The sequence below is a fragment of the Salvelinus alpinus genome, chromosome 4, assembly GCF_045679555.1.
Source record: "Salvelinus alpinus chromosome 4, SLU_Salpinus.1, whole genome shotgun sequence".
In the NCBI taxonomy this organism is placed as follows: Eukaryota; Metazoa; Chordata; class Actinopteri; order Salmoniformes; family Salmonidae; genus Salvelinus; species Salvelinus alpinus.
This window is the reverse complement of record NC_092089.1, coordinates 37,545,928-37,572,247: the sequence shown is the minus strand read 5'-3', so window position 1 is coordinate 37,572,247 and position 26,320 is coordinate 37,545,928. Positions and strand designations below refer to the sequence as shown.

Genomic DNA, 26,320 nt, shown 5'->3' with positions numbered 1-26,320 from the left:
ACCTACCTGGTTAAGTATAGGTGAATTTTTTTTTGAAAAAAAGAGGGTACATTTTAAAGTTAGGGTTTAATAAATATGTTAGCAGCTCTGTAATGCATTTCAGATACTCACCTCCCCCTTAAACTATACAAACACACCCATGATATTATGTGTATTTAAGAAATCCTCCCCTCACCCCTCTCGTCACACCCCCAAAATCCTCATGGTTCTATAATCAATTCTTGTTCAGACCTATGTCACCCTCTTCTTGATCGAGCTGACAGTAAATAAAGATGTGGCTCTCATATCCTGTTTCAATAACAATGTTTCTGTAATGTTATCCATGTTTTATTTGTGTAAGCTCTCCTCGCCCGCCTCCTATTGACATTCATTTAAGCCTTGTTCTGTTGACATACACTTAAAACATCCATGTGTAAGTGATGAGCACTTCTTCTAATCCATGTTTAAATATTGCCTTAAAACAATAAATTAAAAGCACATGATAATTTGAATAATTTGAAAGTACATTGTTATTTTATATGGTCCCAATTTGTATTTTATATTACCTTTATTTAACCGGCCAAGTTAATTAAGAACAAATTATTATTTACATCACTACACAGTGATGCTAAAAACGATGTAATAATTACATGGTTTACATGCCTTATAAGAGGTATAATAGTTGATAGTACTATGTAACAACTACCCACACTAGTTACATTATGCTGCTATATTACCATTATGTGATACTTAATATAAAGTGGGGCTTTTTTAAAAGTTATATTCTATTGCAAGAAAATAAATAATTGTTTCTGGGCAGTAGGACATAGTAAATGAGTCTATGAAAAATGTTTGACAATATTATTTACCAGGTCTCTCTTACAAAATCTAAATGTGACAAACCTGCTTAAATAAATCCATGAATATGTTTTATTTTATATATATTGAGGTAGATTGAGGCAACATTTTATGAAACAGATGTTTGTTTCCAATTTCTTTTAAAATTATTGCTTATGAGGAAACATACTATGCAAATGTTTTGGGTAGATGGAAACTTCAGACACGTAGTTGTCAATATATGCATTACAGTCATGCATATGTTATGTTGACTTAATAAGTACGGTAATTCAATATTTTGTCAAGGATGTGTTTTTTTTTTACCCATCCTCTTCACAATATAAGACACCCTCACATCCCTCCCTGTCTGTTATATCCTTCATGGTCCCACCAACAGGTAAAGTATGGACATCAAATCAGTCTTTTAGATTAGAAAAAATGATGAATAGAGTCAGTTGAAGATCAAATTATTACAGAGCTGAAAGTGAATTGAAATAAACTATTTCCTATCTTTGTAGATACATGTACAATGTATTAATGCAAACTCAGTTATATTTAGAAAATATTATGTAATTTGTTGATGGATATAAATGAATGAAAGTAAATGCATTTAAAATTAATTATATTTGTTTTCTCTCCTGTCATTAGCTTTTCTATAATATAATCTAAAACAAAACTAATTTCGTTTTTACATCCATTTTCCATATTTTCCCATGTCATTTGTTGACTGTGCATTTTAGTTTCCAGCCATGGGGACAACTTTCGAGCTTTGTGTGGCTGTCAGCCTATTCATAGGTAGGAATCACAGTTTACCTTTCGATATTCCATGTCATGTAATCACTACCAGAATTGAACAAGTTGATCATTTATTATTATCTAACATTATGGGGAAACATAAATACAGTACTGTAGCTTGGCAAATGAAATCTTTCTAGCCTCCTCTAATTAGATAGTACATTAATGTTGTTTATTCTGCAGGGAACACTATATTATAGACATGTAATACTGGTTAGAAAGCTATGCAAGGGGAAGCGACAGCATCTGTACTGTTATGTACACAAACATTTGTATACGATCATGTCATTCAAGCAAAACAAATTATTTTGTGCTTTACTAAATTGACACTTGACAGTCAGTGAATTCAACAAGAGCAGTCGGAGCAAGACAATTGTACTGTATTTAAGCTATAGTATAAGATTCATTATTATACTGATATTACATTAGTCAAATGGTTGCAAAAAGAATGCAGGTGCTCATCTGTAAAATTGTCTTTCTTCCTTTATGTTTTAGTGGTCAGTGGATCATGCCCAGTGGGGCGGGAGTTCATTACTGCCTTTATGCCTAACTATTTGCTGAGCTACCATGATGATCAGAGTCTTCAACTGGCCATAACCACACAGGATTATCCAGCCGTTGTTCAAATTCAGGTCAATGCAATCGGCTTCTCCACCTCAGTGAAAATAGAGAAACAGAACACCAAATGGATCGCCATACCTGGTACTGCTGAAATTGGGGGTCCAGGAGCTTCCACCAAAACAGTGCAGGTCACCTCCAACTCTGACATCTCGGTGGTGGCCTTCAACTACAAGTTCTCGACCGGAGACAGCAGTGTGGTCTTTCCAACTGACCAGCTGGGTACTGACTATGTGGTCTTCACCCCCGATGAGGGTCCAAGCAACATGCAAAAGCTTATGTCTATTATCAATGGAAAAGAGCCCAACAAGATCACAATCATCCCTGTCTCCAACATAAATCTCAGTGGCATGGATTCCTGGAAGCAAAGACAGGCGGTGATTGTTACCATGGACCCATACCAGGTCTACCTCTACCAAAGCTACACCACTTTCACTGGGACCAGGGTCAAAGCCAAGCTCCCTGTGGCGGTCCTGGGGGGACACGAGTGCGTTGCAGATGGAGGCCGCTGCAATCACGTCTACGAACAACTGCTACCAGTACAGAGCCTCTCCACCAATTACCTGGTTCCTTCCATGCACATGACCCAATCAACAGACTTTGTCAACATTGTGGCCTCAGAGGACAACACTCTAGTGAAGATCTTTGAGGGAAAGGTATCCACTGCTAAAGAGCTGAATGCGGGGCAGGCATATGTGGTTTCTGTTCAACCCAAATTTCCGCTGATCATCAGAAGTGATAAGAAAGTCATGGTGATGTACTTCAGCAACAACAAGCCCTACGATCCGTTCCTCACCAACATCCTCCCAATGTCTGATCTGGCCAACGAGTGGTCGGTGGACACGCAGAGCAAATTCGAGAGCACATTGGTCATTGTCTCCGAGGGGGAAGGGATCAACACCGTTAAAGTCTGTGAGAAAAATACATGTGTGAAGTCTCTCCAATGGACATCATTCAACTCAGACCCTAAGTACATGTGGGTAAATATTCCATTGGGAGAGCAGCAAAAGCATTTCTCCATCAAAGGCGACTCCCTCATGGCTGTTTACGTTTATGGTGGCATGCCAAGAGACGGCTATGCTACAACAGGAGTATGTTCCAAAGGTACGCTGTTTAATTGACACATCCACTTAACTGGCCTATCAACTGCCCCTCAACACCTCCCTCATTAAATAGGACAACTATTAAACAACACAATGCAATGCAACACAACAAAACAAATGCACTGCATGAAAACTAGAATTAGTCTTGAACGTTGCTTCTGTACTCCCTCAGGCACTGCCCCACCCACTCCACCAGTAGACCCCTGTGAGAAGGTCAAATGCAGAGAAAAGGAAGAATGTACAAAGGGGGTTTGTGTCCACATCTCCAAAGCAACGTGCAGGGCTGTGGGTGATCCCCACTACCTCACCTTTGATGGGGAGCGGTTTGACTTCCAGGGCACCTGCTCTTACGTCATGGCCACGGTTGTTAAATCTGAACCTGGCCTCATCCCGTTCACTGTCCTGACCAAGAACAACCACAGAGGGAACAATAGGGTGTCTTTCGTGAGGAAAGTCTCAGTCACGGTCTATGGGCTGACTGTTGTGATCAGCACGCATAAAGGGAAGGTTGAGGTAAGTAACAAGAGACCAGAGGGAAATGATCAGAGTTGGGGTCGGTTCCATGGTAAATTTGGTCATTCCAGGAGGTGAACAGTGGTTTTTCCATATGCTTATTGATCTTTTCTTAGGTGAATGGTGAGAATGTCTACCTACCTGTGACCCTAGCCAGGGGAAACCTAACGGTGGTGTATAGTGGCAGCTATGCTGTTCTGAAGACAAACTTTGGCCTGAAGGTTATGTACGACTGGAACATGGAGTTCTACATCACTGTCCCCAGCAGCTACTTCCGCACCCTGGGTGGGCTCTGTGGGAACTACAACGGGGATCACAACGACGAGTTCACTAACCCCAAAGGTAACAAGGAACCCACAGTGGTGAAGTTTGCCCAGAGCTGGAGAACTGAAGATGGCGACTTGTTCTGTCATGATGACTGCCAAGGAGAATGTCCTAGCTGCACTCCGACTCTCCAACAGAAATACAAGGGAGAGAAGTTATGTGGTCTCTTGGCCAAAAAAGATGGCCCATTTGCAAGCTGCCACAAGGTCCTGGACCCAGGCGTGTTCATGGACAACTGTGTGTATGACGTCTGCATCAATAAAGGCATCTACCAGTTCCTCTGTGAGAACATCAAAAGCTACAATGATGCCTGCTTGGCTGAGGGGGTCAAAATTAGCCCTGAGTGGAGGACAATCACTGGATGCCGTGAGTTTCTTTCTTTCCAGACATTTCATAAAGATTTTTAGATTGCACTTTTCACTATTATTTACATATATTTTCTAATTTCACATTTGCAGCACTGGAATGTCCGTCAAACAGCTATTACGAGGCGTGTGGCACAGCTTGCCCTGCCTCTTGTTCAGATCTAGATGCCGAAGCAAAGTGCAAGGAACCCTGTGTGGAGACCTGTCAATGCAACAAGGGCTTTGTCCTCAGTGGAGACAAATGCATCTCCAAGGAGAGCTGTGGCTGCTCTTATGAAGGACGATACTACCCGTCTGGAATGAAGTTCTGGGAAGATGACAAATGCACAAAGCAGTGTGAATGCAATCCAGGAACAGCCAAGGTTGAATGCAAAGCAACAGCATGCAAGAAATCAGAGGTGTGTGGCCTGCAGAGTGGTAAGAGAGATTGCTACCCAACATCGTATGCCACCTGCCAAGGTTCAGGCGACCCCCACTACCGCACGTTTGATGGCAAGAGGTTTGACTTCCAGGGAACGTGTACTTACGTTCTCTCCAAATTGGTCAGCAAAGACGACAGATCTCTGACACATTTTGAGGTGCTTGTAAAGAATCAGAATAGGGGGAGGAACACGGCAGTGTCTTACACAAAGACAGTCACCATCACTGTCTTCAAAAACATCATCATCATGAGTAGGGACAACCCTGGCAAAGTATTGGTAAGCTACCTTAAAATGTTATCCATTCCAAATGAATGACATAATTGCCTTCTGGGTTTATTTTGTCAATGAGCTTTTATGATTATACTACTTAATGTAAGAAGAAATATCAGGACATTATCATCCTTCATGTTTCATTCAAGTTTCTTTCCCTCTTCCCAGGTCAACAACCAGTATGTGAACTTGCCATTTGATGTAGAAGATGGTCAACTGTCCATCTTCCGCAGTGGGTATTTCGGGGTGGTGAAGACCAAATTTGGCCTGACACTGAAGTTCAACTGGAACAGCCACGTCTCCCTAACCCTCCCCAGCTCCTACTCAGACCTCATCGGAGGGCTCTGCGGAAACTGGAATGGCCAACGGAACGACAATCTCCTCAAACCAGACAAGAGCCCTGCTAACACCCCGACAGTATTCGGGGACAGCTGGAAAGTGGGGAACGACCCTGGCTGCTCCAGCGACTGCGACGGCAAGAAGTGCCCCACCTGTGACCACAGCCTGATGCTTGATTACCAAACAGGGAAATATTGCGGCAGGATCACAGACAAAAACGGTCCGTTCAAGCACTGCCACGCCAAGGTGGACCCCAGAGAGTACTATGAGGACTGTGTGTTTGATATGTGTCTGTACCGTGGCCATGCCTCTGCCCTCTGTAACGCCCTCAGCACCTACACCACTGCCTGCCAGGATGCCCCTGCCAAGGTGGAACAGTGGAGGTCGGACAGCTTCTGTCGTAAGTAGTGCACAGACACACCTCATCAGATGTATATTTCAAAACAACTACTGTAACAATTTTGATCATTACTATAAGTCAGAAGTGATTTGTCTAGCGAACAGCTTCTGGTTCCAACATTAAATTCTATCATGTTTGACCTAATGTGTTGTAGCATCTTCCTGTAAGGCCAACAGCCACTATGAGGTGTGTGCCTCAGGCTGCCCCCAGACCTGCAGCGGCCTCGATGAGCCTGAGAGCTGTGAGAACTCCCTGTGCACTGAGGGATGTGTCTGTGACGAAGGGTTCATACTGAGCGACAGCGAGTGTGTGCTGCTGGCTGAATGTGGCTGCGTTCACCAAGGCCAGTACTACCAGATGGGCCAGGTGTTCTTCCCCAACGGCCAGTGCAAAGAGCGCTGTGTGTGTAACAAGAATGGAGATGTGGAGTGTAATGTAAAATTTGCCTGCGGTCCCAATGAGAAGTGCCAGGTCCAAGACGGGGTGCAGGCCTGTGTACCCATTAGCACGGGCACCTGCCATGTGAGCGGGGCCAGGAGATTCCACTCGTTCGATGGCAGCTGCTTCAGCCTACACGGGGACTGTGTGTACAAAATGTCGGAGGTTGTGGAGAAAGACGGATCGATGGCTCCATTTGTTGTGTCAGTGCAGCAGTTGACCAAGATGGATGATGCAATGGTCACCAGGAGGGTTGACATACAGGCCTACAAATACAAGATATCTATGTCTCCCAGAGTTATATGGGAAATAATGGTAGTTTTCTGTCTTGATCTATTCATTTCAGTATTAAAAAGCAACACTTGATTAGAAAAACTGATGTTTTCAATCTTTTCTCCTTTCACAGGTGGATGACGTTACAGCAAATCTCCCACTGTCACTCGGAGATGGAAAGGTCAGGGCCTACCAGAACGGCATTAACATTGTCGTGGTAACAGACTTTGGCTTGATGGTGACCTACGACACAGTTGCTGGCGCCATCATACATCTTCCATCCACTTACAAAGGTGTTACCGGTGGTCTCTGTGGCAACTATAATGACAAGAAGGAGGATGACTTCCTGCTGCCCAGTGGGCTGCAGGAGCCGTCTGTGATGAAGTTTGCAGCAGGGTGGTTGGTGGTTCAGGAAGGGGTCAAATGTCAGACAGGATGTGATGGTGGCTTGAAGTGTCCTCCCACCAGTGGACCCCCACCGGCTTGTAGCATCATAAAGTCAACCAAGGGTCCATTTGCCCAATGCCATGCTGTGGTGCCACCACAAGAGCACTTTGAGGAGTGCATGAAGGAGGGAGAGGGTGGGGATGCCCTGTGCCGCCACTTACAGACATATGTGACTTTCTGTCAGGCATCTGGTGGCCTTGTCAGCAGCTGGAGATCTGACCAGTTTTGTCGTGAGTGAATTTTGATATTTAAAGTTAATTTACCTTATCCTGGTTTATCTTAGTGTGCAATATTTTTCTGACCTAATGGTCTGCTGAAAAACAGTTGAAGCTGAAGCTGGTTTAAGTTTTTTGATAACATGCATCTCCTCCCATTTTCCATCTGTCCTCTAGCTCTGACGTGTCCAGCTGACAGTCACTATGAGTTGTGTGCCGACACCTGTTCTTCTACCTGTGACTCTCTGAGTGAGTCTCCAAAATGCCCACTATGCCAGGAGGGCTGCCAGTGTGACAACGGATTTGTGTTTGATGGTGGCAAGTGTGTCCTACTGGAGAACTGTGGCTGTGTGGTTGATGGACACTATTACAAGGTGATTACTGGTTTATTGTGTATTGACAAATACATTGCCATATCATATATAAACAAATCTATGTTATCCTAAAGTGATTATTACAAATATAGGCCTATATCTGTTCTACGCTAAATGCAAATATAAAGTGGAAATAATATAATCAATCACTATCCTTGGTAAATATCTATTGTTTACAATCATCCAATGGTTACCACCATAGTATAAACACTCAATGATATCATTGACATGTTTTGCTGGTTTTCAGTCTGGCCAGTCTGTGGTCCTGGGCAACTGTTCTGAGACCTGCAGCTGTGCCGCAGGAGTGTTCACCTGCAAGAACTCCCAGTGCAAAGAAGGCCAGAAATGTGGGATAAAGAATGGAGTCATGGACTGCTACAGCACAGGTAAAAAAAATACATAAATAATAATTAAACCAAACAGATATGGCTTTGTGTTAGTACATTTGGATGTAGAATTATGGACTTTGTTGATGTTCTATTTTGATATTACTATGAGCAAGATATGTTAACATCTCTAATGCACATTTTGTCAGACCCCTGTGAGGACACTGAGTGCCGAGAGAAAGAAAACTGTGTGGTGATGAACAATAAGGCGGTATGTGTGGCCCAGTCCAAGGCCACCTGCAGGGCTGTGGGTGACCCCCACTACCTCACCTTTGATGGGGAGCGGTTTGACTTCCAGGGCACCTGCTCTTACGTCATGGCCACGGTTGTTAAATCTGAACCTGGTCTCACCCCGTTCACTGTCCTGACCAAGAACAACCACAGAGGGAACAAGAGGGTGTCTTTCGTGAGGAAAGTCTCAGTCACGGTCTATGGGCTGACTGTTGTGATCAGCACGCATAAAGGGAAGGTTGAGGTAAGTAACAAGAGACCAGAGGGAAATGATCAGAGTTGGGGTCGGTTCCATGGTAAATTTGGTCAATCCAGGAGGTGAACTGAGTGGTTTTTCCATATGCTTATTGATCTTTTCTTAGGTGAATGGTGAGAATGTCTACCTGCCTGTGACCCTAGCCGGGGGAAACCTAACGGTGGTGTATAGTGGCAGCTATGCTGTTCTGAAGACAAACTTTGGCCTGAAGGTTATGTACGACTGGAACATGGAGTTCTACATCACTGTCCCCAGCAGCTACTTCCGCACCCTGGGTGGGCTCTGTGGGAACTACAACGGGGATCACAACGACGAGTTCACTAACCCCAAAGGTAACAAGGAACCCACAGTGGTGAAGTTTGCCCAGAGCTGGAGAACTGAAGATGGCGACTTGTTCTGTCATGATGACTGCCAAGGAGAATGTCCTAGCTGCACTCCGACTCTCCAACAGAAATACAAGGGAGAGAAGTTATGTGGTCTCTTGGCCAAAAAAGATGGCCCATTTGCAAGCTGCCACAAGGTCCTGGACCCAGGCGTGTTCATGGACAACTGTGTGTATGACGTCTGCATCAATAAAGGCATCTACCAGTTCCTCTGTGAGAACATCAAAAGCTACAATGATGCCTGCTTGGCTGAGGGGGTCAAAATTAGCCCTGAGTGGAGGACAATCACTGGATGCCGTGAGTTTCTTTCTTTCCAGACATTTCATAAAGATTTTTAGATTGCACTTTTCACTATTATTTACATATATTTTCTAATTTCACATTTGCAGCACTGGAATGTCCGTCAAACAGCTATTACGAGGCGTGTGGCACAGCTTGCCCTGCCTCTTGTTCAGATCTAGATGCCGAAGCAAAGTGCAAGGAACCCTGTGTGGAGACCTGTCAATGCAACAAGGGCTTTGTCCTCAGTGGTGACAAATGCATCTCCAAGGAGAGCTGTGGCTGCTCTTATGAAGGACGATACTACCCGTCTGGAATGAAGTTCTGGGAAGATGACAAATGCACAAAGCAGTGTGAATGCAATCCAGGAACAGCCAAGGTTGAATGCAAGGCAACAGCATGCAAGAAATCAGAGGTGTGTGGCCTGCAGAGTGGTAAGAGAGATTGCTACCCAACATCGTATGCCACCTGCCAAGGTTCAGGCGACCCCCACTACCGCACGTTTGATGGCAAGAGGTTTGACTTCCAGGGAACGTGTACTTACGTTCTCTCCAAATTGGTCAGCAAAGACGACAGATCTCTGACACATTTTGAGGTGCTTGTAAAGAATCAGAATAGGGGGAGGAACACGGCAGTGTCTTACACAAAGACAGTCACCATCACTGTCTTCAAAAACATCATCATCATGAGTAGGGACAACCCTGGCAAAGTATTGGTAAGCTACCTTAAAATGTTATCCATTCCAAATGAATGACATAATTGCCTTCTGGGTTTATTTTGTCAATGAGCTTTTATGATTATACTACTTAATGTAAGAAGAAATATCAGGACATTATCATCCTTCATGTTTCATTCAAGTTTCTTTCCCTCTTCCCAGGTCAACAACCAGTATGTGAACTTGCCATTTGATGTAGAAGATGGTCAACTGTCCATCTTCCGCAGTGGGTATTTCGGGGTGGTGAAGACCAAATTTGGCCTGACACTGAAGTTCAACTGGAACAGCCACGTCTCCCTAACCCTCCCCAGCTCCTACTCAGACCTCATCGGAGGGCTCTGCGGAAACTGGAATGGCCAACGGAACGACAATCTCCTCAAACCAGACAAGAGCCCTGCTAACACCCCGACAGTATTCGGGGACAGCTGGAAAGTGGGGAACGACCCTGGCTGCTCCAGCGACTGCGACGGCAAGAAGTGCCCCACCTGTGACCACAGCCTGATGCTTGATTACCAAACAGGGAAATATTGCGGCAGGATCACAGACAAAAACGGTCCGTTCAAGCACTGCCACGCCAAGGTGGACCCCAGAGAGTACTATGAGGACTGTGTGTTTGATATGTGTCTGTACCGTGGCCATGCCTCTGCCCTCTGTAACGCCCTCAGCACCTACACCACTGCCTGCCAGGATGCCCCTGCCAAGGTGGAACAGTGGAGGTCGGACAGCTTCTGTCGTAAGTAGTGCACAGACACACCTCATCAGATGTATATTTCAAAACAACTACTGTAACAATTTTGATCATTACTATAAGTCAGAAGTGATTTGTCTAGCGAACAGCTTCTGGTTCCAACATTAAATTCTATCATGTTTGACCTAATGTGTTGTAGCATCTTCCTGTAAGGCCAACAGCCACTATGAGGTGTGTGCCTCAGGCTGCCCCCAGACCTGCAGCGGCCTCGATGAGCCTGAGAGCTGTGAGAACTCCCTGTGCACTGAGGGATGTGTCTGTGACGAAGGGTTCATACTGAGCGACAGCGAGTGTGTGCTGCTGGCTGAATGTGGCTGCGTTCACCAAGGCCAGTACTACCAGATGGGCCAGGTGTTCTTCCCCAACGGCCAGTGCAAAGAGCGCTGTGTGTGTAACAAGAATGGAGATGTGGAGTGTAATGTAAAATTTGCCTGCGGTCCCAATGAGAAGTGCCAGGTCCAAGACGGGGTGCAGGCCTGTGTACCCATTAGCACGGGCACCTGCCATGTGAGCGGGGCCAGGAGATTCCACTCGTTCGATGGCAGCTGCTTCAGCCTACACGGGGACTGTGTGTACAAAATGTCGGAGGTTGTGGAGAAAGACGGATCGATGGCTCCATTTGTTGTGTCAGTGCAGCAGTTGACCAAGATGGATGATGCAATGGTCACCAGGAGGGTTGACATACAGGCCTACAAATACAAGATATCTATGTCTCCCAGAGTTATATGGGAAATAATGGTAGTTTTCTGTCTTGATCTATTCATTTCAGTATTAAAAAGCAACACTTGATTAGAAAAACTGATGTTTTCAATCTTTTCTCCTTTCACAGGTGGATGACGTTACAGCAAATCTCCCACTGTCACTCGGAGATGGAAAGGTCAGGGCCTACCAGAACGGCATTAACATTGTCGTGGTAACAGACTTTGGCTTGATGGTGACCTACGACACAGTTGCTGGCGCCATCATACATCTTCCATCCACTTACAAAGGTGTTACCGGTGGTCTCTGTGGCAACTATAATGACAAGAAGGAGGATGACTTCCTGCTGCCCAGTGGGCTGCAGGAGCCGTCTGTGATGAAGTTTGCAGCAGGGTGGTTGGTGGTTCAGGAAGGGGTCAAATGTCAGACAGGATGTGATGGTGGCTTGAAGTGTCCTCCCACCAGTGGACCCCCACCGGCTTGTAGCATCATAAAGTCAACCAAGGGTCCATTTGCCCAATGCCATGCTGTGGTGCCACCACAAGAGCACTTTGAGGAGTGCATGAAGGAGGGAGAGGGTGGGGATGCCCTGTGCCGCCACTTACAGACATATGTGACTTTCTGTCAGGCATCTGGTGGCCTTGTCAGCAGCTGGAGATCTGACCAGTTTTGTTGTGAGTGAATTTTGATATTTAAAGTTAATTTACCTTATCCTGGTTTATCTTAGTGTGCAATATTTTTCTGACCTAATGGTCTGCTGAAAAACAATTGAAGCTGAAGCTGGTTTAAGTTTTTTGATAACATGCATCTCCTCCCATTTCCATCTGTCCTCTAGCTCTGACGTGTCCAGCTGACAGTCACTATGAGTTGTGTGCCGACACCTGTTCTTCTACCTGTGACTCTCTGAGTGAGTCTCCAAAATGCCCACTATGCCAGGAGGGCTGCCAGTGTGACAACGGATTTGTGTTTGATGGTGGCAAGTGTGTCCTACTGGAGAACTGTGGCTGTGTGGTTGATGGACACTATTACAAGGTGATTACTGGTTTATTGTGTATTGACAAATACATTGCCATATCATATATAAACAAATCTATGTTATCCTAAAGTGATTATTACAAATATAGGCCTATATCTGTTCTACGCTAAATGCAAATATAAAGTGGAAATAATATAATCAATCACTATCCTTGGTAAATATCTATTGTTTACAATCATCCAATGGTTACCACCATAGTATAAACACTCAATGATATCATTGACATGTTTTGCTGGTTTTCAGTCTGGCCAGTCTGTGGTCCTGGGCAACTGTTCTGAGACCTGCAGCTGTGCCGCAGGAGTGTTCACCTGCAAGAACTCCCAGTGCAAAGAAGGCCAGAAATGTGGGATAAAGAATGGAGTCATGGACTGCTACAGCACAGGTAAAAAAAATACATAAATAATAATTAAACCAAACAGATATGGCTTTGTGTTAGTACATTTGGATGTAGAATTATGGACTTTGTTGATGTTCTATTTTGATATTACTATGAGCAAGATATGTTAACATCTCTAATGCACATTTTGTCAGACCCCTGTGAGGACACTGAGTGCCGAGAGAAAGAAAACTGTGTGGTGATGAACAATAAGGCGGTATGTGTGGCCCAGTCCAAGGCCACCTGCAGGGCTGTGGGTGACCCCCACTACCTCACCTTTGATGGGGAGCGGTTTGACTTCCAGGGCACCTGCTCTTACGTCATGGCCACGGTTGTTAAATCTGAACCTGGTCTCACCCCGTTCACTGTCCTGACCAAGAACAACCACAGAGGGAACAAGAGGGTGTCTTTCGTGAGGAAAGTCTCAGTCACGGTCTATGGGCTGACTGTTGTGATCAGCACGCATAAAGGGAAGGTTGAGGTAAGTAACAAGAGACCAGAGGGAAATGATCAGAGTTGGGGTCGGTTCCATGGTAAATTTGGTCAATCCAGGAGGTGAACTGAGTGGTTTTTCCATATGCTTATTGATCTTTTCTTAGGTGAATGGTGAGAATGTCTACCTGCCTGTGACCCTAGCCGGGGGAAACCTAACGGTGGTGTATAGTGGCAGCTATGCTGTTCTGAAGACAAACTTTGGCCTGAAGGTTATGTACGACTGGAACATGGAGTTCTACATCACTGTCCCCAGCAGCTACTTCCGCACCCTGGGTGGGCTCTGTGGGAACTACAACGGGGATCACAACGACGAGTTCACTAACCCCAAAGGTAACAAGGAACCCACAGTGGTGAAGTTTGCCCAGAGCTGGAGAACTGAAGATGGCGACTTGTTCTGTCATGATGACTGCCAAGGAGAATGTCCTAGCTGCACTCCGACTCTCCAACAGAAATACAAGGGAGAGAAGTTATGTGGTCTCTTGGCCAAAAAAGATGGCCCATTTGCAAGCTGCCACAAGGTCCTGGACCCAGGCGTGTTCATGGACAACTGTGTGTATGACGTCTGCATCAATAAAGGCATCTACCAGTTCCTCTGTGAGAACATCAAAAGCTACAATGATGCCTGCTTGGCTGAGGGGGTCAAAATTAGCCCTGAGTGGAGGACAATCACTGGATGCCGTGAGTTTCTTTCTTTCCAGACATTTCATAAAGATTTTTAGATTGCACTTTTCACTATTATTTACATATATTTTCTAATTTCACATTTGCAGCACTGGAATGTCCGTCAAACAGCTATTACGAGGCGTGTGGCACAGCTTGCCCTGCCTCTTGTTCAGATCTAGATGCCGAAGCAAAGTGCAAGGAACCCTGTGTGGAGACCTGTCAATGCAACAAGGGCTTTGTCCTCAGTGGTGACAAATGCATCTCCAAGGAGAGCTGTGGCTGCTCTTATGAAGGACGATACTACCCGTCTGGAATGAAGTTCTGGGAAGATGACAAATGCACAAAGCAGTGTGAATGCAATCCAGGAACAGCCAAGGTTGAATGCAAGGCAACAGCATGCAAGAAATCAGAGGTGTGTGGCCTGCAGAGTGGTAAGAGAGATTGCTACCCAACATCGTATGCCACCTGCCAAGGTTCAGGCGACCCCCACTACCGCACGTTTGATGGCAAGAGGTTTGACTTCCAGGGAACGTGTACTTACGTTCTCTCCAAATTGGTCAGCAAAGACGACAGATCTCTGACACATTTTGAGGTGCTTGTAAAGAATCAGAATAGGGGGAGGAACACGGCAGTGTCTTACACAAAGACAGTCACCATCACTGTCTTCAAAAACATCATCATCATGAGTAGGGACAACCCTGGCAAAGTATTGGTAAGCTACCTTAAAATGTTATCCATTCCAAATGAATGACATAATTGCCTTCTGGGTTTATTTTGTCAATGAGCTTTTATGAGTATACTACTTAATGTAAGAAGAAATATCAGGACATTATCATCCTTCATGTTTCATTCAAGTTTCTTTCCCTCTTCCCAGGTCAACAACCAGTATGTGAACTTGCCATTTGATGTAGAAGATGGTCAACTGTCCATCTTCCGCAGTGGGTATTTCGGGGTGGTGAAGACCAAATTTGGCCTGACACTGAAGTTCAACTGGAACAGCCACGTCTCCCTAACCCTCCCCAGCTCCTACTCAGACCTCATCGGAGGGCTCTGCGGAAACTGGAATGGCCAACGGAACGACAATCTCCTCAAACCAGACAAGAGCCCTGCTAACACCCCGACAGTATTCGGGGACAGCTGGAAAGTGGGGAACGACCCTGGCTGCTCCAGCGACTGCGACGGCAAGAAGTGCCCCACCTGTGACCACAGCCTGATGCTTGATTACCAAACAGGGAAATATTGCGGCAGGATCACAGACAAAAACGGTCCGTTCAAGCACTGCCACGCCAAGGTGGACCCCAGAGAGTACTATGAGGACTGTGTGTTTGATATGTGTCTGTACCGTGGCCATGCCTCTGCCCTCTGTAACGCCCTCAGCACCTACACCACTGCCTGCCAGGATGCCCCTGCCAAGGTGGAACAGTGGAGGTCGGACAGCTTCTGTCGTAAGTAGTGCACAGACACACCTCATCAGATGTATATTTCAAAACAACTACTGTAACAATTTTGATCATTACTATAAGTCAGAAGTGATTTGTCTAGCGAACAGCTTCTGGTTCCAACATTAAATTCTATCATGTTTGACCTAATGTGTTGTAGCATCTTCCTGTAAGGCCAACAGCCACTATGAGGTGTGTGCCTCAGGCTGCCCCCAGACCTGCAGCGGCCTCGATGAGCCTGAGAGCTGTGAGAACTCCCTGTGCACTGAGGGATGTGTCTGTGACGAAGGGTTCATACTGAGCGACAGCGAGTGTGTGCTGCTGGCTGAATGTGGCTGCGTTCACCAAGGCCAGTACTACCAGATGGGCCAGGTGTTCTTCCCCAACGGCCAGTGCAAAGAGCGCTGTGTGTGTAACAAGAATGGAGATGTGGAGTGTAATGTAAAATTTGCCTGCGGTCCCAATGAGAAGTGCCAGGTCCAAGACGGGGTGCAGGCCTGTGTACCCATTAGCACGGGCACCTGCCATGTGAGCGGGGCCAGGAGATTCCACTCGTTCGATGGCAGCTGCTTCAGCCTACACGGGGACTGTGTGTACAAAATGTCGGAGGTTGTGGAGAAAGACGGATCGATGGCTCCATTTGTTGTGTCAGTGCAGCAGTTGACCAAGATGGATGATGCAATGGTCACCAGGAGGGTTGACATACAGGCCTACAAATACAAGATATCTATGTCTCCCAGAGTTATATGGGAAATAATGGTAGTTTTCTGTCTTGATCTATTCATTTCAGTATTAAAAAGCAACACTTGATTAGAAAAACTGATGTTTTCAATCTTTTCTCCTTTCACAGGTGGATGACGTTACAGCAAATCTCCCACTGTCACTCGGAGATGGAAAGGTCAGGGCCTACCAGAACGGCATTAACATTGTCGTGGTAACAGACTTTGGCTTGATGGTGACCTACGACACAGTTGCTGGCGCCATCATACATCTTCCATCCACTTACAAAGGTGTTACCGGTGGTCTCTGTGGCAACTATAATGACAAGAAGGAGGATGACTTCCTGCTGCCCAGTGGGCTGCAGGAGCCGTCTGTGATGAAGTTTGCAGCAGGGTGGTTGGTGGTTCAGGAAGGGGTCAAATGTCAGACAGGATGTGATGGTGGCTTGAAGTGTCCTCCCACCAGTGGACCCCCACCGGCTTGTAGCATCATAAAGTCAACCAAGGGTCCATTTGCCCAATGCCATGCTGTGGTGCCACCACAAGAGCACTTTGAGGAGTGCATGAAGGAGGGAGAGGGTGGGGATGCCCTGTGCCGCCACTTACAGACATATGTGACTTTCTGTCAGGCATCTGGTGGCCTTGTCAGCAGCTGGAGATCTGACCAGTTTTGTTGTGAGTGAATTTTGATATTTAAAGTTAATTTACCTTATCCTGGTTTATCTTAGTGTGCAATATTTTTCTGACCTAATGGTCTGCTGAAAAACAATTGAAGCTGAAGCTGGTTTAAGTTTTTTGATAACATGCATCTCCTCCCATTTCCATCTGTCCTCTAGCTCTGACGTGTCCAGCTGACAGTCACTATGAGTTGTGTGCCGACACCTGTTCTTCTACCTGTGACTCTCTGAGTGAGTCTCCAAAATGCCCACTATGCCAGGAGGGCTGCCAGTGTGACAACGGATTTGTGTTTGATGGTGGCAAGTGTGTCCTACTGGAGAACTGTGGCTGTGTGGTTGATGGACACTATTACAAGGTGATTACTGGTTTATTGTGTATTGACAAATACATTGCCATATCATATATAAACAAATCTATGTTATCCTAAAGTGATTATTACAAATATAGGCCTATATCTGTTCTACGCTAAATGCAAATATAAAGTGGAAATAATATAATCAATCACTATCCTTGGTAAATATCTATTGTTTACAATCATCCAATGGTTACCACCATAGTATAAACACTCAATGATATCATTGACATGTTTTGCTGGTTTTCAGTCTGGCCAGTCTGTGGTCCTGGGCAACTGTTCTGAGACCTGCAGCTGTGCCGCAGGAGTGTTCACCTGCAAGAACTCCCAGTGCAAAGAAGGCCAGAAATGTGGGATAAAGAATGGAGTCATGGACTGCTACAGCACAGGTAAAAAAAATACATAAATAATAATTAAACCAAACAGATATGGCTTTGTGTTAGTACATTTGGATGTAGAATTATGGACTTTGTTGATGTTCTATTTTGATATTACTATGAGCAAGATATGTTAACATCTCTAATGCACATTTTGTCAGACCCCTGTGAGGACACTGAGTGCCGAGAGAAAGAAAACTGTGTGGTGATGAACAATAAGGCGGTATGTGTGGCCCAGTCCAAGGCCACCTGCAGGGCTGTGGGTGACCCCCACTACCTCACCTTTGATGGGGAGCGGTTTGACTTCCAGGGCACCTGCTCTTACGTCATGGCCACGGTTGTTAAATCTGAACCTGGTCTCACCCCGTTCACTGTCCTGACCAAGAACAACCACAGAGGGAACAAGAGGGTGTCTTTCGTGAGGAAAGTCTCAGTCACGGTCTATGGGCTGACTGTTGTGATCAGCACGCATAAAGGGAAGGTTGAGGTAAGTAACAAGAGACCAGAGGGAAATGATCAGAGTTGGGGTCGGTTCCATGGTAAATTTGGTCAATCCAGGAGGTGAACTGAGTGGTTTTTCCATATGCTTATTGATCTTTTCTTAGGTGAATGGTGAGAATGTCTACCTGCCTGTGACCCTAGCCGGGGGAAACCTAACGGTGGTGTATAGTGGCAGCTATGCTGTTCTGAAGACAAACTTTGGCCTGAAGGTTATGTACGACTGGAACATGGAGTTCTACATCACTGTCCCCAGCAGCTACTTCCGCACCCTGGGTGGGCTCTGTGGGAACTACAACGGGGATCACAACGACGAGTTCACTAACCCCAAAGGTAACAAGGAACCCACAGTGGTGAAGTTTGCCCAGAGCTGGAGAACTGAAGATGGCGACTTGTTCTGTCATGATGACTGCCAAGGAGAATGTCCTAGCTGCACTCCGACTCTCCAACAGAAATACAAGGGAGAGAAGTTATGTGGTCTCTTGGCCAAAAAAGATGGCCCATTTGCAAGCTGCCACAAGGTCCTGGACCCAGGCGTGTTCATGGACAACTGTGTGTATGACGTCTGCATCAATAAAGGCATCTACCAGTTCCTCTGTGAGAACATCAAAAGCTACAATGATGCCTGCTTGGCTGAGGGGGTCAAAATTAGCCCTGAGTGGAGGACAATCACTGGATGCCGTGAGTTTCTTTCTTTCCAGACATTTCATAAAGATTTTTAGATTGCACTTTTCACTATTATTTACATATATTTTCTAATTTCACATTTGCAGCACTGGAATGTCCGTCAAACAGCTATTACGAGGCGTGTGGCACAGCTTGCCCTGCCTCTTGTTCAGATCTAGATGCCGAAGCAAAGTGCAAGGAACCCTGTGTGGAGACCTGTCAATGCAACAAGGGCTTTGTCCTCAGTGGTGACAAATGCATCTCCAAGGAGAGCTGTGGCTGCTCTTATGAAGGACGATACTACCCGTCTGGAATGAAGTTCTGGGAAGATGACAAATGCACAAAGCAGTGTGAATGCAATCCAGGAACAGCCAAGGTTGAATGCAAGGCAACAGCATGCAAGAAATCAGAGGTGTGTGGCCTGCAGAGTGGTAAGAGAGATTGCTACCCAACATCGTATGCCACCTGCCAAGGTTCAGGCGACCCCCACTACCGCACGTTTGATGGCAAGAGGTTTGACTTCCAGGGAACGTGTACTTACGTTCTCTCCAAATTGGTCAGCAAAGACGACAGATCTCTGACACATTTTGAGGTGCTTGTAAAGAATCAGAATAGGGGGAGGAACACGGCAGTGTCTTACACAAAGACAGTCACCATCACTGTCTTCAAAAACATCATCATCATGAGTAGGGACAACCCTGGCAAAGTATTGGTAAGCTACCTTAAAATGTTATCCATTCCAAATGAATGACATAATTGCCTTCTGGGTTTATTTTGTCAATGAGCTTTTATGAGTATACTACTTAATGTAAGAAGAAATATCAGGACATTATCATCCTTCATGTTTCATTCAAGTTTCTTTCCCTCTTCCCAGGTCAACAACCAGTATGTGAACTTGCCATTTGATGTAGAAGATGGTCAACTGTCCATCTTCCGCAGTGGGTATTTCGGGGTGGTGAAGACCAAATTTGGCCTGACACTGAAGTTCAACTGGAACAGCCACGTCTCCCTAACCCTCCCCAGCTCCTACTCAGACCTCATCGGAGGGCTCTGCGGAAACTGGAATGGCCAACGGAACGACAATCTCCTCAAACCAGACAAGAGCCCTGCTAACACCCCGACAGTATTCGGGGACAGCTGGAAAGTGGGGAACGACCCTGGCTGCTCCAGCGACTGCGACGGCAAGAAGTGCCCCACCTGTGACCACAGCCTGATGCTTGATTACCAAACAGGGAAATATTGCGGCAGGATCACAGACAAAAACGGTCCGTTCAAGCACTGCCACGCCAAGGTGGACCCCAGAGAGTACTATGAGGACTGTGTGTTTGATATGTGTCTGTACCGTGGCCATGCCTCTGCCCTCTGTAACGCCCTCAGCACCTACACCACTGCCTGCCAGGATGCCCCTGCCAAGGTGGAACAGTGGAGGTCGGACAGCTTCTGTCGTAAGTAGTGCACAGACACACCTCATCAGATGTATATTTCAAAACAACTACTGTAACAATTTTGATCATTACTATAAGTCAGAAGTGATTTGTCTAGCGAACAGCTTCTGGTTCCAACATTAAATTCTATCATGTTTGACCTAATGTGTTGTAGCATCTTCCTGTAAGGCCAACAGCCACTATGAGGTGTGTGCCTCAGGCTGCCCCCAGACCTGCAGCGGCCTCGATGAGCCTGAGAGCTGTGAGAACTCCCTGTGCACTGAGGGATGTGTCTGTGACGAAGGGTTCATACTGAGCGACAGCGAGTGTGTGCTGCTGGCTGAATGTGGCTGCGTTCACCAAGGCCAGTACTACCAGATGGGCCAGGTGTTCTTCCCCAACGGCCAGTGCAAAGAGCGCTGTGTGTGTAACAAGAATGGAGATGTGGAGTGTAATGTAAAATTTGCCTGCGGTCCCAATGAGAAGTGCCAGGTCCAAGACGGGGTGCAGGCCTGTGTACCCATTAGCACGGGCACCTGCCATGTGAGCGGGGCCAGGAGATTCCACTCGTTCGATGGCAGCTGCTTCAGCCTACACGGGGACTGTGTGTACAAAATGTCGGAGGTTGTGGAGAAAGACGGATCGATGGCTCCATTTGTTGTGTCAGTGCAGCAGTTGACCAAGATGGATGATGCAATGGTCACCAGGAGGGTTGACATACAGGCCTACAAATACAAGATATCTATGTCTCCCAGAGTTATATGGGAAATAATGGTAGTTTTCTGTCTTGATCTATTCATTTCAGTATTAAAAAGCAACACTTGATTAGAAAAACTGATGTTTTCAATCTTTTCTCCTTTCACAGGTGGATGACGTTACAGCAAATCTCCCACTGTCACTCGGAGATGGAAAGGTCAGGGCCTACCAGAACGGCATTAACATTGTCGTGGTAACAGACTTTGGCTTGATGGTGACCTACGACACAGTTGCTGGTGCCATCATACATCTTCCATCCACTTACAAAGGTGTTACCGGTGGTCTCTGTGGCAACTATAATGACAAGAAGGAGGATGACTTCCTGCTGCCCAGTGGGATGCAGGAGCCGTCTGTGATGAAGTTTGCAGCAGGGTGGTTGGTTGTTCAGGAAGGGGTCAAATGTCAGACAGGATGTGATGGTGGCTTGAAGTGTCCTCCCACCAGTGGACCCCCACCGGCTTGTAGCATCATAAAGTCAACCAAGGGTCCATTTGCCCAATGCCATGCTGTGGTGCCACCACAAGAGCACTTTGAGGAGTGCATGAAGGAGGGAGAGGGTGGGGATGCCCTGTGCCGCCACTTACAGACATATGTGACTTTCTGTCAGGAATCCGGTGGACTTGTCAGCAGCTGGAGAACCGACCAGTTTTGTCGTGAGTGAATTTTGATATTTAAAGTTAATTTACCTTATCCTGGTTTATCTTAGTGTGCAATATTTCTCTGACCCAATGCTCTGCTGAAAAGCTATTGAAGCTGAAGCTGATTTAAGTTTTTTGATAACATGCATCTCCTCCCATTTCCATCTGTCCTCTAGCTCTGACGTGTCCAGCTAACAGTCACTATGAGTTGTGTGCCGACACCTGTTCTTCTACCTGTGACTCTCTGAGTGAGTCTCCAAAATGCCCACTATGCCAGGAGGGCTGCCAGTGTGACAACGGATTTGTGTTTGATGGTGGCAAGTGTGTTCTACTGGAGAACTGTGGCTGTGTGGTTGATGGACACTATTACAAGGTGATTACTGGTTTATTGTGTATTGACAAATACATTGCCATATCATATGGAAACAAAGCTAAGGTATCCTAAAGTGATTATTACATTTATAGGCCTATATCTTTTCTACACTAAATGCAGATAATATTATCAGTCCCTATCCTTGGTAAATATTTATTGTTTACAATCATCCTATGGTTTCCACCATAGTGTAAACTCCATGATATAATTTACATGTGTTAGGTTCTAATTCCCAGAGTAAAAAAACTCTACGGACACTATGAATGCTTAACCAAGTTTATTTTGCCCAGAGGATCATATCAAGCTGCATTAGACAAAAGTTGTTTCAACTACCACAAGTCTATAAACTCCAATATAGGCACTCCTCCTTCTCTCCAATCCTTACATCGATTATTGTTCGACAAGAAGAGGAAGTAATGGGGTAATAAACCATAATTTCTCCCTGAAGGGGATCTGACCTGACCTCAACCCCTCATTTGCCTAATCCACAGATGTCCATCCGTATCCCCTATAGCAATCCTGTGACTTCCTCCCGTACACCCGACACATTCCAAAGCCCTCTCGCTCCTACAGATAACCATTACCTTCTGATGTAAAAACAAGTCTCTAGGATAGCAATGTTCCAAGATTAACCCAGAATCCAACAGATGTCTTGCTGGTTTTCAGTCTGGCCAGTCTGTGGTCCTGGGCAACTGTTCTGAGACCTGCAGCTGTGCCGCAGGAGTGTTCACCTGCAAGAACTCCCAGTGCAAAGAGGGCCAGAAATGTGGGATGAAGAATGGAGTCATGGACTGCTACAGCACAGGTAAAAAATACATGAATAATAATTAAACCAAACAGATATGGCTTTATGTTAGTACATTTGGATGTAGAATGATGGACTTTGTTGATGTTCTATTTTGCTATTACTATGAGCAAGATATGTTAACATTTCTAATGCACATGTTGTCAGACCCCTGTGAGGACACTGAGTGCCGTGAGAAAGAAAACTGTGTGGTGATGAACAATAAGGCGGTATGTGTGGCCCAGTCCAAGGCCTACTGCTGGTTGTTCGGTGACCCTCACTACAGCACGTTCGATGGCCAGCCCTTCTCCTTCATGGGTACCTGCTCCTACATTCTGGTGAATACGACGGGCAAAGATCCCTCCCTGCCTCAGTTCAGCATCCAGACTAAGAACGAGCTGCGAGTCAACTCCAAAGGCTCCTTCCTCAAATCAGCCAACATAGACCTGAGTGGTCACAGGATCACCATTCTCACTGGCCAAAGAGGGACAGTGGAGGTGGGTGGCTTCCAGTTATATTTGATACAGATTTTTCATGATGAAGTTGAATGTAAGAATCTTCTATGCTCTTCATCCACTGTAAGTCCTCTTTAAATCCTCTTCTCTCTCTCTTGTCTCAGATTGATGGCATTAGGTCTGACCTCCCTGTGAGTTTGGAGTCTGGCAACATCCAAATCACAGAGTCTGGTTTCCAAGGGACCATCCAGACAGATGTTGGCCTGAAGATCACTTTTGACTGGACCGCCTTCTTCATGGTGACCATCAGCAGCAGTTACTACGACAACCTCGGTGGCATTTGTGGCAACTACAATGGTAACAAAACAGATGACTTCACCACTCCCACAGGTGTGCTTTCGGCAAATACCACGGCGTGGGTGGCATCCTGGAGCATTGCTGACGGTGATCCATTCTGCTGGCATGTCTGTAACGGCAACTGCCCCACGTGCTCAGATGCAGACCGGGCACTTTACACTGGACCACAGTACTGTGGTCTGATGACAGACGGAGGGGGCCCATTTCACCAGTGTCATAAGAAAGTGCCGGTGAAGAAGTTTGCCTCAGACTGCCTCTATGATGTGTGTCTGAATGAGGGTCGTCAGGAGGTGTTGTGTGAGGCCTTGGCTAACTACGTGGCCGAATGTCAGCAGGCTGGGGTTGTAGTCTCACCGCTGTGGAGAAAGGCCTCCAACTGCCGTAAGTACTCAGCTAAAACAAAACATCACATTTATGAACTCAGACATTCCTAAATGTGTATAATGTGTATAATGAATTTGCAGAATGTTTTAGGACTACATTTGTGATGTTTGTTTTTTCTCAACTCGAACAGCCCTGGCTTGCCCATACCACAGCCACTATGAGCTATGTGGCACTGCCTGCCCTGCTACCTGTGCCATTCCCAATGTCCCCGAGATCTGTTCCAAAGTCTGTGTGGAGGGCTGCCAGTGCGATAAGGGTTACGTGCTCAGTGGTGAACACTGTGTCGTCAAGGAGTCAGGGTGTGGCTGTACACACAATGACCACTACTACCTGCCTGAAGAAACCTTCTGGGAGGGCAATACATGTCAGAGTAAGTGTTTGTGCAACGGAGCCACACAGAAGTTGGTGTGTATGCCTAGGAAGTGCAAGGCTAGTGAGCACTGTGCAGTGGTCAACGGGGTTCAGGACTGCTACCCCCTCAGCTTCAAGACCTGCTCAGCACAGGGGGACCCCCACTTCCGCACCTTTGATGGGAAGCGCTTCGACTTCCAGGGAAACTGTATCTACAAGCTGGCGGGGGTCTGCTCCAAAGATCCCGATCTGGAGAGCTTTGAGGTGACTCTGGAGAACAACAACAGGGGCAGCACCAAAGTCTCTTACGCCAAGGTGGTGACTGTCATTGTGTTGGGAAGTAGTTACACCATCACAGGTGATTATCACGGCAAAGTTCTGGTGAGTATTAAAGGTCCTATCTATTTTGTATAATATACTGTTTTGAAGGAAAAAAAACACTCTTACGGAATAGTATCCATTCCACTCTCTATTTTTACTGGACTGTATTTTAGGTGAACGATGTCCTGACGTCTCTGCCATACTACTCCAACAACACTGAGGTTCAGATCTACAGAAACAGACGTTTTGCTGTGCTGGAGACTTATTTCGGTCTCAAGGTCTCCTTCGACTGGTCCAGCGAGGTGAGGGTGAAGGTCCCGAGCACCTACCACAACGCCATCTGTGGTCTCTGTGGTAACCTCAATGACAACCCTGATGACGACCTGCTTCTGCCCAATGGGAAAAAGCCCATGAGTCCCAAGGAGTTTGGAAACAGTTACTGGGTAGCTGACGTACCGGGCTGCTCCCACGAGTGCAAAGATTGTGCCGTTGTAGACATCCCCCTTATAAAGCCCAAATATGTCAGCGCCTGTGATGTCATTGTGGATAAGAGTGGTCCCCTCAGAGACTGCAATGGTAGAGTGGACTCTGATGAGTACAAAGAAGACTGCATCTATGACATGATCCTCAACAACGGCCTACTGACGGCAGCCTGTGACATCATCACCAACTATGTGGAAGAGTGTCAGGAGAAAGGAGGGAAAATTGAGGCCTGGAGGAGTAAAGACTTCTGCCGTAAGTCCTCTGGTTTTGTAATACTACTCTTCAGGTTTATGATGAGTCGCAATTCATAAATTCTTTAAACAGGAATCGGACAGTAAAATAAGACTGCAAATTCGAAACCCTACATTTTAAATGAAATCCTGAAACTGTAAAATTGTAAATGATTCCACAGACCTTTCTTTCTCCCTGTGTGTTTTCAGACCTCCACTGTCCAGAGAACAGTGTCTACAGCCTCTCGGCCTCCGGGTGCCCGGCCACATGCTACTCCATGACCTCCGCCCCAGGATGCACCACTCCTCCAGGGGAGGGCTGTCAATGCAAACCTGGTTTCCTGATGAGTGATGACAAGTGTGTCCACGTGAAGAACTGTGGCTGTCACCACAAGGGTCGCTACTTTGTGAACGGCGAGGTCTTCTATAAGGAGGAGAACTGCCACCACCGCTGCAGCTGTAACTCCGGCGAGATGGCCTGTGAGGTGGCGCCCTGCGGTCCAAAGACCACGTGTGCGGTGGTGAAGGGGGTCAGGGGCTGTTACATTATCAGTAGCAAAGATTCAAACAACAAGTCATGGATTGAAAAACTCCTTAACAAATATGGAAAACCTGTACATATCAAGTTTGGAGGCTAGAACATTTTAATTTTCAAATAAGATCTCATGGATCTAAAATATCCTTTAAAAACTTCCCTTTCATGTCCAGGTTGTAGGCTAAAGCATTTCAACATAAAATAGTAAAATTACCTTCAAATTACCTTCTGTATGTGATAACATATTCCCAACCATATAATGTTGTGAGGGATTATGAGTACTCATGCATGGAATTGTTATTGAACTCTGTATTCGTTATAATCCAAATATAATCCCATAATTGTGATCAGACTATCTCTGTATGCGTGTATCTCTGTCTATCCTTTACAACTTTCAAAAGTCTAATAATAAACATATAGCAGCAAAATGAGTCTGTGTCATCTGTTTATCCAGCATTTAGTAGTAATGGTGGAATTACTACAGTTTTGGTTTAATCAGATAACTCAAAACCTCTCAAGTA

The 26,320-nt window shown here is 45.9% G+C and overlaps 2 protein-coding genes across 2 annotated transcripts; both read left to right on the top strand.

The window, feature by feature from the left end:
• Positions 1 to 2,121: 2,121 nt before the first annotated feature.
• LOC139572582 (IgGFc-binding protein-like) lies at positions 2,122 to 4,013 on the top strand. Its single transcript, XM_071395285.1, has 3 exons — positions 2,122 to 3,333; positions 3,505 to 3,845; positions 3,999 to 4,013. Exons 1-3 carry the CDS (start codon positions 2,154 to 2,156, stop codon positions 4,011 to 4,013), a joined length of 1,536 nt encoding a protein of 511 aa, XP_071251386.1. The 5' UTR covers positions 2,122 to 2,153.
• LOC139573459 (IgGFc-binding protein-like) lies at positions 3,993 to 26,230 on the top strand. Its single transcript, XM_071396924.1, has 36 exons — positions 3,993 to 4,535; positions 4,628 to 5,232; positions 5,395 to 5,965; positions 6,120 to 6,718; positions 6,810 to 7,353; positions 7,516 to 7,712; positions 7,960 to 8,098; positions 8,248 to 8,573; positions 8,692 to 9,265; positions 9,358 to 9,962; positions 10,125 to 10,695; positions 10,850 to 11,448; positions 11,540 to 12,083; positions 12,245 to 12,441; positions 12,689 to 12,827; positions 12,977 to 13,302; positions 13,421 to 13,994; positions 14,087 to 14,691; positions 14,854 to 15,424; positions 15,579 to 16,177; positions 16,269 to 16,812; positions 16,974 to 17,170; positions 17,418 to 17,556; positions 17,706 to 18,031; positions 18,150 to 18,723; positions 18,816 to 19,420; positions 19,583 to 20,153; positions 20,308 to 20,906; positions 20,998 to 21,541; positions 21,703 to 21,899; positions 22,566 to 22,704; positions 22,852 to 23,180; positions 23,303 to 23,876; positions 24,010 to 24,611; positions 24,725 to 25,286; positions 25,475 to 26,230. The coding sequence occupies exons 1-36, from the start codon at positions 4,070 to 4,072 to the stop codon at positions 25,900 to 25,902; spliced, it is 16,281 nt and encodes a 5,426-aa protein (XP_071253025.1). The 5' UTR covers positions 3,993 to 4,069; the 3' UTR covers positions 25,903 to 26,230.
• Positions 26,231 to 26,320: the final 90 nt, after the last annotated feature.

Bases quoted from the DNA above. Each gene is read 5' to 3' on its own strand.
- LOC139572582 (XM_071395285.1), top strand. From the start codon at position 2,154: ATGCCTAACTATTTGCTGAGCTACCATGATGATCAGAGTCTTCAACTG. The intron at 3,334-3,504 runs GTACGCTGTTTA...GTACTCCCTCAG, and splicing joins AACAGGAGTATGTTCCAAAG to GCACTGCCCCACCCACTCCA.
- LOC139573459 (XM_071396924.1), top strand. From the start codon at position 4,070: ATGTACGACTGGAACATGGAGTTCTACATCACTGTCCCCAGCAGCTAC. The intron at 8,099-8,247 runs GTAAAAAAAATA...ACATTTTGTCAG, and splicing joins CATGGACTGCTACAGCACAG to ACCCCTGTGAGGACACTGAG. The intron at 22,705-22,851 runs GTAAAAAATACA...ACATGTTGTCAG, and splicing joins CATGGACTGCTACAGCACAG to ACCCCTGTGAGGACACTGAG.